We start from the raw sequence: 14,959 nt of genomic DNA on the forward strand, positions 1-14,959 counted from the left end.
ATGTCTGTGTTATTCCAGTACAGTACGCTACGTAATACCTCTCAGCATATGCCCGCGCGTCACGACTTCTATTAGATTCCATATGTTCTAATGGTTATAAATACACTGAACTGTGATAATAGTCGCCACAAGGTAAATGAGGACATTCTAATTGTCACGTTCCTTTCTTAAAGAGCAGCTTAGGTCTGATATGAAAATTGTCCTACCCTTTCACATCCTTAATCCTGCCTATAGGGGGCAGTAATATGGTAGTTAGTGTGGATGTAGAGATATTCTAGTTAGGGCTTATCCCATGCATGCCAAAACATGGAGTCCTTATGGGGCTGTATTATGAGACACCTTATTCGTATTTCTGTAATACTGCGTCCGTTTCATATGAAGGCACACATCGGGGCAGACAGAGGAATAGTAAGGCGCAAACGCAGCTATGGCTGCCATAAAATGGATCCGAACAATACCATGTGTATGAGCCCTTGGTTTGTCAATGGCTGTATGGGTTTGGGATGTGACAACCATTTTTGTAAGTCAGAAATGTGCTCAGAGTAGTTGTCACTTCCCTTCCCCTACTTGTAAGTTTTAAAAAGGGAATTATTCAGCAAGGGGGCGACAATGAGCACAATCTCCTCCTAGATGAAAAATATCTATCTATCTATCTATCTATCTATCTATCTATCTATCTATCTATCTATCTATCTATCTATCTATCTATCTATCTATCTATCTATCGATCTATCGATCTATCTATCATATCTCTCTCTCTCTATCTATCTATCTATCTATCTATCTATCTATCTATCTATCTATCTATCTATCTATCTATCTATCTATCTATCTATCTATCTATCTATCTATCTATCTATCTATAAATCTCATATCTATCTATCTATCTATCTATCTATCTATCTATCTATCTATCTATCTATCTATCTATCTATCTATCTCCTATCTATCTATCTATCTATCTATCTATCTATCTATCTATCTATCTATCTATCTATCTATCTATCTATCTATCTTTCTAGAAAATACAAAGGAGAGCAGCACTTACAGGCTCATAGCCTTCATGATACTTCATAGGGTGCAAGCCTTAGGACCCCGACCTCCGGTCCCACATATATATAAAGACAAAGGAAGGCAGCACTCCACAGCAAGGACTTTTCAAGTGAAAAATAGCATTTTATTCACCCATTGAAAGTGTAACCTTTCAGCCCCAGCATGGGCCTTTCTCAAGCAGTTCCAACAATGCATAACATGGGGTTTAAATATCGTGTGTCATATAATTACATGATTACAAACATTTAAGTGAAAAACATCATAAATATATATTTCTATACAATATGGAGACATATTAGATATATCCCTCTAGTGAGAAAAATGTGCAAAGCGCATGGTGATCAACATTAAAAACCTTATACATACACTGATCCATCAGATCCCTATCCCATATATAATTGATCAATCACATTTCATATAAACACATGTTACAATATACATCTCACTTAACCCCTTAATAACCAGCCTATTTTAGAACTTAAAGGGAATGTGTTGCTAGCAAAAAATGTTTGTTTTTTTTTAGTTAAACAATTAGTGTGTAGGTGATTAAACATTGTTCTAATTTTTTTTATTTTTTTCACGAGTCAGGAAATATTATAAATTAGATTCTAATTTATAATATTTCCCAGTGCTGGTCACTAGATGGAGCAATTCCCAAAATTGCAGCATTGCATGTGGTAAAGCAACCACATTGCTTTATGCTGCAAAATTGGGAAAAATACACTCGCTCTAGTGAGCTCTCCGAATCCCCCCCTCCTTTATCCTGGCTAGTGCCGGGAGAAACGAGGGGTTTGAACGGTCTAACCTCCTACACTGTGTGTCGCCATTTTTTGAGCTAACACACAGTGTAGTAGGTTTACATACAGTAGTAATCACACACAGTAAAACACGTACATACACAGAAATCACTTACCTGCTCCAGTCGCCGCCGCTCCCTCCGGTCCGTCCGCTCCGTCTGCTGCCGCTGCTCCATGTGCACAAGTCCGGAAGCCGCGACCGGAAGTAGTAATCTTACTGTCCGGCCGCGACTTCCGGTCTACAGGAAAATGGCGCCGGACGGCGCGCAGTTCAACTTAGACTGTGTGGGAGCGGCGCATGCGCCGTTCCCACACAGACGGCGTACACCATAGTGGATGAAACGGGCCCCGTTCGCATTTACTATGGGACTGGGGCTGCCGTACTCCATGTCTGTATGTGTCGTTAATCGACACATACAGAAATGGAGTAAAAAATGGCAGCCCCCATAGGGAAGAAAAAGTGTAAAAAGAAAAAAAAGTAAAACACAAACACACAAATAAATATAAAAGTTTTTAATAAAAGACTAAAATCAAACTGATGTTAAAAAAAAAAATTTCGTGACACTATTCCTTTAAAGAGGCTCTGTCACCAGATTCTCAAACCCCTATCTCCTATTGCATGTGATCGGCGCTGCAATATAGATAACAGTAAAGTTTTTTTTTTTTAAAAACGTTCATTTTTGGCCAAGTTATGAGCTATTTTATATATATGCAAATGAGCTTTGAAATGGACAACTGGGCGTTTTTTTTTTCGTTATGTCCAACTGGGCGTGTATTGTGTTTTTAACTGGGCGTCTTTACTTGTATGACGCTGACCAATCAGTGACCAGTCAGCGTCATACACTCCTCTCCATTCATTTACACAGCACATAGTGTTCTTACTAGAACGATGTGCAGCCACATACACAAGTGTCCTGATAATGAATACACATGACCTCCAGCCTGGACGTCATGTGTATTCAGAATCCTGACACTTCTGACTCTTTTCTTTGAGATTTCCAGCAAGGGAAACTAAATCTCGTTTACCTCCGTAATCTCGCGAGATTACGCTTGGCTTGCTGGAATCTCACAGAAAAGATTTCAAAATATGACAAGTAAAGGTAAATTGCATTGCAAGAAAATATAAAGGGCAGCCTAAATATGTGCAGAGTGCAGCCTAAATATAGTAAACAAGCAGCCACAAGAGTCTAATAACAAGGATGCTTGTTTACTATATTTAGGCTGCACTCTGTACATATGAGCCCTTTATATTTTCTTGCTATGCAACTTACCTTTACTTGTCATATTTTGACACTAATATATGGTGTCTTCCATACAGGAAGCACACTATTCTTGCACACTAGCACTTTATAAATATACCGTTCTTAACATGTCATATGCATCCAGCCTACTACTAATATCAGCATCCAATCTTGGGTCCTTTTTTTGCATATGGTTATGTCCCAATACCATTTCATGTATCCTGTATGGGCTGACGCCTTTTCTACATTGTATAACTCATTTTTAATTGTTTGTGTCTTTGTTTATCAATAAAGAAGTTTTTTCTATTACATATTATGTGAGTTGTACTTGACCTCTTCCTCTATAGGTTGTTCTTAATCCTAATAAACTGACTATAAGGTAATGATTTGATCATTGGGCGTGGATGACCACTATCAAACCTAAGAAGATTGTTTTTGTCCGTTGGTTTTACATATAGATTGGTAGAAAATTTACGTTCGGACAATCTCACCTCCACGTCTAAGAATTGTATTACCTCCCTAGACCATACCAGTGTAAATTTTAAATCAGGGTCCATTCCATTAAGGAACTCATGAAAATAGTTTAATCCCTTCAAATCGCCTTGCCAAATCAAAAAAATGTAGTCTATGTATCTCCACCATCGCAGCACCTGTCTGCAGTGGTGGGACACATAGACACATTCCTCCTCAAGTACGCTCATAAAGATATTCGCATAAGTGGGCGCAAAATTCGCGCCCATTGCTGTACCACGCAATTGAAGAAAAAAATCATCCTCAAATGGAAAGTAGTTGCAAGAGAGCAAATTTGTAACAAATTCAGTATCGATTCCCGGCTCCTCATAGAGTAATCATAGTCCTGAAATTTCTTTTTGACCGCCAGCATACCCCTATCGTGATCTATAGAGGTGTAAAGACTTACCACATCGAATGAGGCATGATATATCTTATCCATGTCATTCAAATCCACCTCTCCCAATTGTTAAGATATCCATTGTATCACGTATGTATGATTTAGTTTGTGAAGCGAAAGTCCCCAATGCCTTATACAAGAATATAGCGATGTGGCTCAGAATCAAGTCGCACCCCGATACTATCGGATGTCCAGGGGGATTATATAAAGACTTGTGCACTTTCGGAAGGATATATATAACCGGAGTCACTGGATTCTCAACTATTAAAAACCTGCACAGGTCATCATCAATCAAGTCAATAGGTTTAGCCTATTATGGATTTAATCTTACGTGCAATATCAAACTTGAGATCGCATGCTAATTGTCTATACACATTAGAATCACTAAGTTGTCGGAGTATTTCGGACACATACATGACCCTGTCCATGACCACGACCGCACCACCCTTGTCAGCAGGTTTGATGATCATGGTCATGGACCAGGTCCGTAAGTGCCCTAATCTCTTCTCGTTTCATATTGGGATGTTTAAATCTACCAAAATCATGGTTCTCCCTCAGATCATTAATCTCGTTCCTAACTATAGTCATGAATGTATCAATTGCTGGTACACTAGTGGGGGTATAAAGTTACTCTTGTTATAGAGACCAAATTGTTTCAATGTTAGACCCGTGCAGACATTTTTATCAGGGACATCCCACTCAATGAACCAAATTTTAAGCTTACTTGATCTAAATAATCTATACAAGTCAGTTTCTATATTGAACCAATTGGTTCTTACATTTGGACAAAATGGCAGTCCCTTATTTAGTAGACTTATTTGTGGTACAGATAAATATTTAGAGGAGATATTTACCACTATATCTTCTCTTTGCTCCTCAAATTCAGGGTTCTGTTGGAGTTGTATCTGGTTTTCTGATTTTTGGATCTTACATCTGTTATGTCTTCTTGAACCGCGTCTTGTAGGTTTGGGCTTAAATCCACCACACCACTTGTTGTCCCAAAAAAAGGAGGTTGTCTTGTTCTTTGGTTTCATTGTTCCTTTTGATATTGGTGTTCCATTTGTTTACGTCTCCGTCTATTTGGTTCATAGGCAGTCAGATTCCTATTCCCTAGGTCATCCATCTGCCAATTATATATACGTCCTTATTGGTAGTAATCCAGATCTAGATACCATTTATTACGTTTCAATCTCTGCCCGAAATTTCTGCAAATAAACATCTATCTATCTATCTATCTATCTATCTATCTATCTATCTATCTATCTATCTATCTATCTATCTATCTATCTATCTATCTATCTATCTATCTATCTATCTATCTATCTATCTATCTATCTATCTATCTCATCTATCTCATCTATCTTATCTATCTATCTATCTATCTATCTATCTATCTATCTATCTATCTATCTATCTATCTATCTATCTATCTATCTATCTATCTATCTATCTCTATCTACTTTATTTGTTTAAGAAAAAAAATCTATTTATAAATCAAAAATATTTAACTTTTTTTTAATAATATTCTAAGATATCACTATATAGCAGTACATTTATCATAGCCATTTGTTTTGATTGTACTATTGATAGTTCTCTAGCTAGTCCGCAAATATAAATGGCATATTGTGTAAATGTAAATTACATTCGGTGAAATTACTGTCACTATATATATATAGATAGATATGTATTTTCATTTCTATTTATATAATATATTTTATATAATTTCATCATACATTAGAACTGTGCTGTTGACATTTTGAAAATATCTGATGTAAACAATATATATTTAATAAGATAAAAATTATGATTTTTTTTCATATTCATTTTTCTAAAATATAATCATGAAAATAATATGGGATTTATACATAAAGCTTTCACTCAGTCATTTTTTTCCTTTTTTTACTTTTCCAGAGTTTGCTTTAATTGTTTTTATCTTTTCTTTTTTTTAGTGACCTCAGTGAGAACCAGATCCAAGCGATCCCCAGAAAAGCATTTCGTGGTGCGGTAGATATTAAAAATCTGTAAGTATTTTCCTGTAGAGCCGTATCATTTGGCCTTTATGACATTTAGTAATGCAGCGCATACCTTAACCCCTTAAGGACGCAGCCTAGTTTGGGCCTTAAGGCTCAGAGCCCATTTTTCAAATCTGACATATTTCACTTTATGTGGTAATAACGTCGGAATGCTTAAACCTATCCAAGCGATTCTGAGATTGTTTTCTCGTGACACTTTGGGCTTCATGTTCGTGGTAAAATTTGGTCGATATATTCAGTGTTTATTGGTGAAAAATTGCAAAATTTAGAGAAAATTTTGAAAAAATTGCATTTTTCAGAATTTAAATGCATCTGCTTGTAAAACAGACGGTTATACCACCCAAAATAGTTACTAGTTCACATTTCCCATATGTCTACTTTAGATTGGCATCGTTTTTTTAACATTCTTTTATTTTTCTTGGACGTTACAAGGCTTAGAACATAAACAGCAATTTCTCATATTTTTAAGAAAATTTCAAAAGCCTTTTTTTTAAGGTACCTCTTGAGTTCTGAAGTGGCTTTGAGGGGCCTATGTATTAGAAACCCCCATAAAACACCCCATTTTAAAAACTAGACCCCTCAAAGTATTCAAAACAGCATTTAGAAAGTTTTTTAACCCTTCAGGCATTTCACAGGAATTAAAGCAATGTGGAGGTGAAATTTGCAAATTTCATTTTTCTTGCTGAATTTCAATATTATTCCATTTTTTTCTGTAACACAGAAGATTTTACCAGAGAAATACTACTAAATATGTATTGTCCAGATTCTGCAGTTTTTAGAAATGTCCCACATGTGGCTCTAGTGCGCTCGTGGAATAAAACACAAGCCTCAGAAACAAAGGAGCACCTAGTGCATTTTGAGGCCTCTTTTTTATTAGAATATATTTTAGGCAGCATGCCAGGTTTGAAGAGGTGTTGAGGTATGAAAGCAATGGAAACCCACCAGAAGTGACCCCATTTTGGAAACTAGACCCCTCAAGGAATTCATTTATGGTTGTTGTTATCATTTTGACCACACCGTTTTTTCACAGCACCTATTTGAATTGGGCTGTGAAATTAAAAAAATGATATTTTTTCCATTAAGATGTAATTTTTGTTCAAAATTTCTTATTTTCACAAGGAATAAAACACCCCATTTTGTTGCCCAATTTGTCCTTAGTGCGGCAATACCCCATTTGTGGTGATAAACTGCCGTTTGGGCCCATGGGAGGACTCAGAAGGAAAGGAGCGCTATGTGTTTGTTGGAGTCCAGATTTTGCTGGATTGGTTTTCGGGTTCCATGTCGCATTTGCAGAGCCCCAGAGGTATGAAAGCAATGGAAACCCACCAGAAGTGACCCCATTTTGGAAACTAGACCCCTCAAGGAATTCATTTATGGTTGTTGTTATCATTTTGACCACACCGTTTTTTCACAGCACCTATTTGAATTGGGCTGTGAATTAAAAAAATGATATTTTTTTCCATTAAGATGTAATTTTTGTTCAAAATTTCTTATTTTCACAAGGAATAAAACACCCCATTTTGTTGCCCAATTTGTCCTGAGTGCGGCAATACCCCATTTGTGGTGATAAACTGATGTTTGGGCCCATGGCAGGACTCAGAAGGAAAGGACCACCATTTGGCCTACTGGAGCTTTTCTTGTGCTAAGTCATGTAGGCAGAAGCCCCTGAGGTACCAGTACAGTTAAAACCCCCGAGAAGTGACCCCATTTTAAAAACTACACCCCTTAAGACATTCATCTAGTGGTGTAGTGAGCATTTTGACCCCACAGTTATTGTGTAAAAGGTAATGCGCAGCAGATGGTGCAAAGTGAGATTTGCAATTTCCTATGCATATATGCCATTTCAGTGTCTGATATATTGTGCCCAGCATGTGCCACTGGAGACATACACCCCATAAATTGTAATGTGGGTTCTCCCGGGTACGGCAATACCCTACATGTGGCTGTTATTAGCTGCCTGGGCACACGACAGGGCTCAGAAGGGAAGGACCACCATTTAGCCTACTGGAGCTTTTCTGGTGCTAAGTCATGTAGGCAGAACCCCTGAGGTACCAGTACAGTTGAAACCCCCGAGAAGTGACCCCATTTTAAAAACTACACCCCTTAAGACATTCATCTAGTGGTGTAGTGAGCATTTTGACCCCACAGTTATTGTGTAAAAGGTAATGCGCAGCAGATGGTGCAAAGTGAGATTTGCAATTTCCTATGCATATATGCCATTTCAGTGTCTGATATATTGTGCCCAGCATGTGCCACTGGAGACATACACCCCATAAATTGTAATGTGGGTTCTCCCGGGTACGGCAATACCCTACATGTGGCTGTTATTAGCTGCCTGGGCACACGACAGGGCTCAGAAGGGAAGGACCACCATTTAGCCTACTGGAGCTTTTCTGGTGCTAAGTCATGTAGGCAGAACCCCTGAGGTACCAGTACAGTTGAAACCCCCGAGAAGTGACCCCATTTTAAAAACTACACCCCTTAAGACATTCATCTAGTGGTGTAGTGAGCATTTTGACCCCACAGTTATTGTGTAAAAGGTAATGCGCAGCAGATGGTGCAAAGTGAGATTTGCAATTTCCTATGCATATATGCCATTTCAGTGTCTGATATATTGTGCCCAGCATGTGCCACTGGAGACATACACCCCATAAATTGTAATGTGGGTTCTCCCGGGTACGGCAATACCCTACATGTGGCTGTTATTAGCTGCCTGGGCACACGACAGGGCTCAGAAGGGAAGGACCACCATTTAGCCTACTGGAGCTTTTCTGGTGCTAAGTCATGTAGGCAGAACCCCTGAGGTACCAGTACAGTTGAAACCCCCGAGAAGTGACCCCATTTTAAAAACTACACCCCTTAAGACATTCATCTAGTGGTGTAGTGAGCATTTTGACCCCACAGTTATTGTGTAAAAGGTAATGCGCAGCAGATGGTGCAAAGTGAGATTTGCAATTTCCTATGCATATATGCCATTTCAGTGTCTGATATATTGTGCCCAGCATGTGCCACTGGAGACATACACCCCATAAATTGTAATGTGGGTTCTCCCGGGTACGGCAATACCCTACATGTGGCTGTTATTAGCTGCCTGGGCACACGACAGGGCTCAGAAGGGAAGGACCACCATTTAGCCTACTGGAGCTTTTCTGGTGCTAAGTCATGTAGGCAGAACCCCTGAGGTACCAGTACAGTTGAAACCCCCGAGAAGTGACCCCATTTTAAAAACTACACCCCTTAAGACATTCATCTAGTGGTGTAGTGAGCATTTTGACCCCACAGTTATTGTGTAAAAGGTAATGCGCAGCAGATGGTGCAAAGTGAGATTTGCAATTTCCTATGCATATATGCCATTTCAGTGTCTGATATATTGTGCCCAGCATGTGCCACTGGAGACATACACCCCATAAATTGTAATGTGGGTTCTCCCGGGTACGGCAATACCCTACATGTGGCTGTTATTAGCTGCCTGGGCACACGACAGGGCTCAGAAGGGAAGGACCACCATTTAGCCTACTGGAGCTTTTCTGGTGCTAAGTCATGTAGGCAGAACCCCTGAGGTACCAGTACAGTTGAAACCCCCGAGAAGTGACCCCATTTTAAAAACTACACCCCTTAAGACATTCATCTAGTGGTGTAGTGAGCATTTTGACCCCACAGTTATTGTGTAAAAGGTAATGCGCAGCAGATGGTGCAAAGTGAGATTTGCAATTTCCTATGCATATATGCCATTTCAGTGTCTGATATATTGTGCCCAGCATGTGCCACTGGAGACATACACCCCATAAATTGTAATGTGGGTTCTCCCGGGTACGGCAATACCCTACATGTGGCTGTTATTAGCTGCCTGGGCACACGACAGGGCTCAGAAGGGAAGGACCACCATTTAGCCTACTGGAGCTTTTCTGGTGCTAAGTCATGTAGGCAGAACCCCTGAGGTACCAGTACAGTTGAAACCCCCGAGAAGTGAACCCATTTTAAAAACTACACCCCTTAAGACATTCATCTAGTGGTGTAGTGAGCATTTTGACCCCACAGTTATTGTGTAAAAGGTAATGCGCAGCAGATGGTGCAAAGTGAGATTTGCAATTTCCTATGCATATATGCCATTTCAGTGTCTGATATATTGTGCCCAGCATGTGCCACTGGAGACATACACCCCATAAATTGTAATGTGGGTTCTCCCGGGTACGGCAATACCCTACATGTGGCTGTTATTAGCTGCCTGGGCACACGACAGGGCTCAGAAGGGAAGGACCACCATTTAGCCTACTGGAGCTTTTCTGGTGCTAAGTCATGTAGGCAGAACCCCTGAGGTACCAGTACAGTTGAAACCCCCGAGAAGTGAACCCATTTTAAAAACTACACCCCTTAAGACATTCATCTAGAGTGTAGTGAGCATTTTGACCCAACAGTTATTGTGTAAAAGGTAATGCGCAGTAGATGGTGCAAAGTGAGATTTGCAATTTCCTATACATATATGCCATTTCAGTGTCCGATATATTGTGCCCAGCATGTGCCACCGGAGACATACACCCCATAAATTGTAATGTGGGTTCTCCCGGGTACGGCAATACCCTACATGTGGCTGTTATTTGCTGCTTGGGCACATGGCAGGGCTCAAAAGGGAAAGATGAGGGGGATAAGCTGTGCGGAGTGCATCAGGGTAAATTAAAAATCAAGGGATGTATGGTACATTTTAAAACAATCTTTCATACAGAGCCCTGGTTTTTCGGGACACGTGTCGCATTGGTATGTTGTGTCCTTCCTTATCCCCCTCTTATAGCACACTTTGCACCTCTTTTGACTTTTTCCCTTCTTGCCAGTTTGGGGAACTTCTCCTGGAAAGTGTTGCCCTGGTACGATGCGTGTGGCCTCGCTTCCAGAAGTACTGGGTGCCCCTCCTTCCTGGTCGCCAAAAATTAGGTTCTTTATAACCACCTCTTGAAATTCCAGGAAAGTTCCCCTCTGGCCTGCACATCGACGTAGCACGTACGCATTGTACAATGCCATCTGTATGATGTGCACGGCCAGCTTCTTATACCACACCCTCGATTTCCGCGTAGCGCTGTAGGGCTTCAGGACTTGATCTGACAAGTCCACCCCTCCCATGTACCTATTGTAGTCCAGGATGCAATCTGGTTTGGGGGTCTCTGTACTGGTACCTCGTACAGGTACATGGGTACTGGTGTGGCCATGTATTGTTGTCAATACAAGGACATCTCTCTTGTCCTTGTACTTGACACACAATATGTTGCTACTAGAATGTGCCCTGCTCTCACCCCTTCTGAGTGTTTGCCCAAGCAGTGTTTTAGGGAGGCCTCTAAGATTTTTTCTAGCAGTGCCGCATGCCGCAGTCCTTCTGGAAGCGAGGCACTTGAAGAGCGGGACGCTGGTATAAAAATTATCCAGGTAGAGGTGGTAACCCTGGTCCAGCAGTGGGTGCACCAAATCCCACACAATTTTTGCGTTAATTCCCAGTAAGGGGGGGCATTCTGGGGGCTGAATACTGCTGTCCTTCCCTTCATATATCCTGAATTTATATGTATACCCTGATGCACTCTCGCACAGCTTATACAACTTCACGCCATACCTTGCCCTCTTACTTGGCAGGTATTGGCGGAATTGAAGCCTCCCTTTAAAATGTACCAGGGACTCATCAATGGAAATACACTTCTCGGGGGTGTATGCTTGGGCAAACCGGGCACTGAAATGGTCTAATAGGGGTCTCAGTTTATATAAACGGTCAAAACTGGGGTCATCTCGGGGTGGGCACTGCTCATTATCGGCATAATGTAGGAAGCGAAGTATTGCCTCATAACGCATCCTGGACATGGCCATACGGTACATCGGGGTGTGGTATAGGATGTCCGTGCTCCAGTAGGTCCTAATGGATGGCTTTTTTAGAAGCCCCATGTTCAAGAGCAGTCCCCAGAACTTGCCCAACTCTGCTGCGTTTACAGGAGTCCACCTCTGGGATTGGGCATAAAATGAGTTGGGGTTCTTGGTGATATACTGTTGGGCATATAAATTAGTCTGGGTGACCATTAGCTCTATAAAGTTATCAGTGAAGAAGAACTTGAAAAAGTCCATCTCACTGAACCCTGCCGTGTTAAATTTGATGCCTGGGCTGCCCGTGTACTCAGGGATTTGGGGTTCATAATGGTCTGGTGTGGGCGTCCAAATGGGGTCACTTCGCTCAGGGGTATCACTTGTTGTGGGGTCACTTCTCTCAGGGATTTCTACTATGGTGGTGGTCCTGGGGCGTCTCCTAGGGGGTCCCTCCTCTTCATCGCTGGATGAGGAGGTAGACAAATAAAATAGTGTATCGCCATCCGACGAGTCTGTGTCGGAGGCCAGAAATGCATACGCCTCTTCAGCAGTAAATGTCCGTTGGGACATGCTTGTTGTGCGAAGACAAAATTTATATACTGCAAAAAAATAAATCCCTAACTGGGAGCAATAGGATAGCACAACTAGCACAAATGTGTGTTTTGTTTTTAGAGAGCAAGTGGACTTCCCTGACACTAAAGCTAACTAGGGCGAGGGTTCCTAACACTAAACCTAACTAAATTTTATGTGGACTTCCCTAACGCTAAACCTAACTACGGCGACGATTCCCTGACACTAAACCTATCTAGATTATTTCAAGCTTCCCTGACACTAAACCTAACTACGGTGACGGGTGCCTGACACTAAACCTATCTAATTATTCCGAGCTTCCCTGACGCTAAACCTAACTACGGTGATGGATCCCTAACGCTAAGCCTATCTACGGTGACCGATTCCTGACGCTAAATTCCCTGACACTATACCTAACTACGCTTTTTGACGGTTCCCTGACACTAACTAACCCTAATACTAAACTAACCAGTTAAATTTTCAAAATTGGCTAAACTAACTATTTTTTTTTGTTTCTTTTTTTTCTTTTTATATTTTTTTTTTTGTTTTATGTTTTATATAGAAAAAAATGAAAAAAAAATCCCCAGGGACCAAGAAATGTGGTCCTGAAGACTGAAAAGTGGTCAGTGATAGGAGATCACTGACCAAAAAACGTGGGTAGAACTCAAAGAGGAAGGGAACAGGAGTGGGTAGTGGATGGGGTGGTGGGAAGCAAAAAAAACGTTGTTTTAGAAACTTTTTTTCACTTTTTTTCACTTCTTTTCTCTCTGACTCTCTGCTCACAACCGATCTCAACGCCTCGCTAACTCCAACAGGGCGTTCAGGGCGGTTGCAGCAGGATGTGAGGTCAGAGAGAGGAAGTGACGAGAATGATCGCTGCTATTGGCTAGTTACTCACTGACTAGCCAATAGCGGCGATCGGCGAGGCGGGACCATAGTAAATGGTCCCGGCCCATTATGCTGTGATAGCATGCTGTCAGAAACAGCAGCTATCACAGCTCAGGAACGCCGGGCTCGAGCACTGCTGTGCTGAATGAGACCGATCGCTGCTATTGGCTAGTTACTCACTGACTAGCCAATAGCGGCGATCGGCGAGGCGGGACCATAGTAAATGGTCCCGTCCCATTATGCCGTGATAGCCTGCTGTCAGAAACAGCAGCTATCACAGCGCATGAACGCGCCGGGCGCGCGCACCGCTGTTCTAACTGCAAGACGTACTATTACGGCATGGAGCGCGAACGATAGAGCTGCCATGACGTAATAGTACGTCAAGGAGCGTGAAGGGGTTAATACCACAAAATTGTAATGTTTTATGACATTAAAAAAATATTTTGACCTGTTTGAAAAATGTAAACCAGCGAAGTCTTACATAGGAAATCATTCCTAGATGTAGAATTCAGAGCTCGCTATTCCTGCTCCATCCTGTTTTTCATAAGAATTTTTAAGAGATACAATAAACGTTTTAACTCTTTATATTTCCATGCAGGAAGTCAGTGGCTGTTTATTTGCATTGTAACATTGAGAGATATTTATAGGGCCTCGTAAACGTTGGGTAGTAGTACACACATGTCTATATATATATATATTCATTTATTTATTTTTCCCTCTTGCAAACCCAAACATATATAATGGAATAATTGCAAACCTACTTTTACTACATTTTAAGACAAAAAGATTGCAGCAAAAATCTGTGGATTTATTTGCCCATGTTTAAAGCCAAGCAACATTTCGCTTCCACCATGGAACTTTTTTCAAGCACGGTGGAACTGAAACGTCGCTTGGCTTTAAACATGGAAAAATAAATCCACAGATTTTCTTACTGGACCATCCTGGAGTGCTGCAGTCTTTTTGTATTATGGTATCTTGAGCTGTGGATTAAGCTCTAGTTGCTATGCATCCACCACTTTATTACATGAGTGCTGCTTCATTTGAATACTATGTTTTTTACTACATTTTAATATAGATACTATATTTTTATTATTTCTAATAATTTTTTACTCATTTTGCAGTAAAAAAAAATACACTTCCCACACACACACACACACACACACACATATATATATATATATATATATATATATATATATATATATATATATATACAGTGAAGGAAATAAGTATTTGATCCCTTGCTGATTTTGTAAGTTTGCCCACTGTCAAAGACATGAACAGTCTAGAATTTTTAGGCTAGGTTAATTTTACCAGTGAGAGATAGATTATATTTAAAAAAAAAACAGAAAATCACATTGTCAAAATTATATATATTTATTTGCATTGCGCACAGAGAAATAAGTATTTGATCCTTTTGGCAAACAAGACTTAATACTTGGTGGCAAAACCCTTGTTGGCAAGCACAGCAGTCAGACATTTTTTGTAGTTGATGATGAGGTTTGCACACATGTTAGATGGAATTTTGGCCCTCTCCTCTTTGCAGATCATTTGTAAATCATTAAGATTTCGAGGCTGTCGCTTGGCAACTCGGATCTTCAGCTCCCTCCATAAGTTTTCAATGGGATTAAGGTC

General features: G+C 40.5%; 1 protein-coding gene across 3 annotated transcripts in view; it reads left to right on the forward strand.

The window, feature by feature from the left end:
• The window catches only part of SLIT2 (slit guidance ligand 2), a 293,209-nt gene that overhangs the window by 169,415 nt on the left and 108,835 nt on the right, over positions 1-14,959 (forward strand). For all 3 annotated transcript variants that reach the window (XM_075858543.1, XM_075858552.1, XM_075858558.1), the window contains exon 5: positions 5,951-6,022. In XM_075858543.1, the coding sequence (XP_075714658.1) occupies positions 5,951-6,022 (72 nt within the window). The remainder of the gene's footprint in view (positions 1-5,950; positions 6,023-14,959) is intronic.

This window comes from Rhinoderma darwinii, chromosome 1 (genome assembly GCF_050947455.1).
Source record: "Rhinoderma darwinii isolate aRhiDar2 chromosome 1, aRhiDar2.hap1, whole genome shotgun sequence".
In the NCBI taxonomy this organism is placed as follows: Eukaryota; Metazoa; Chordata; class Amphibia; order Anura; family Rhinodermatidae; genus Rhinoderma; species Rhinoderma darwinii.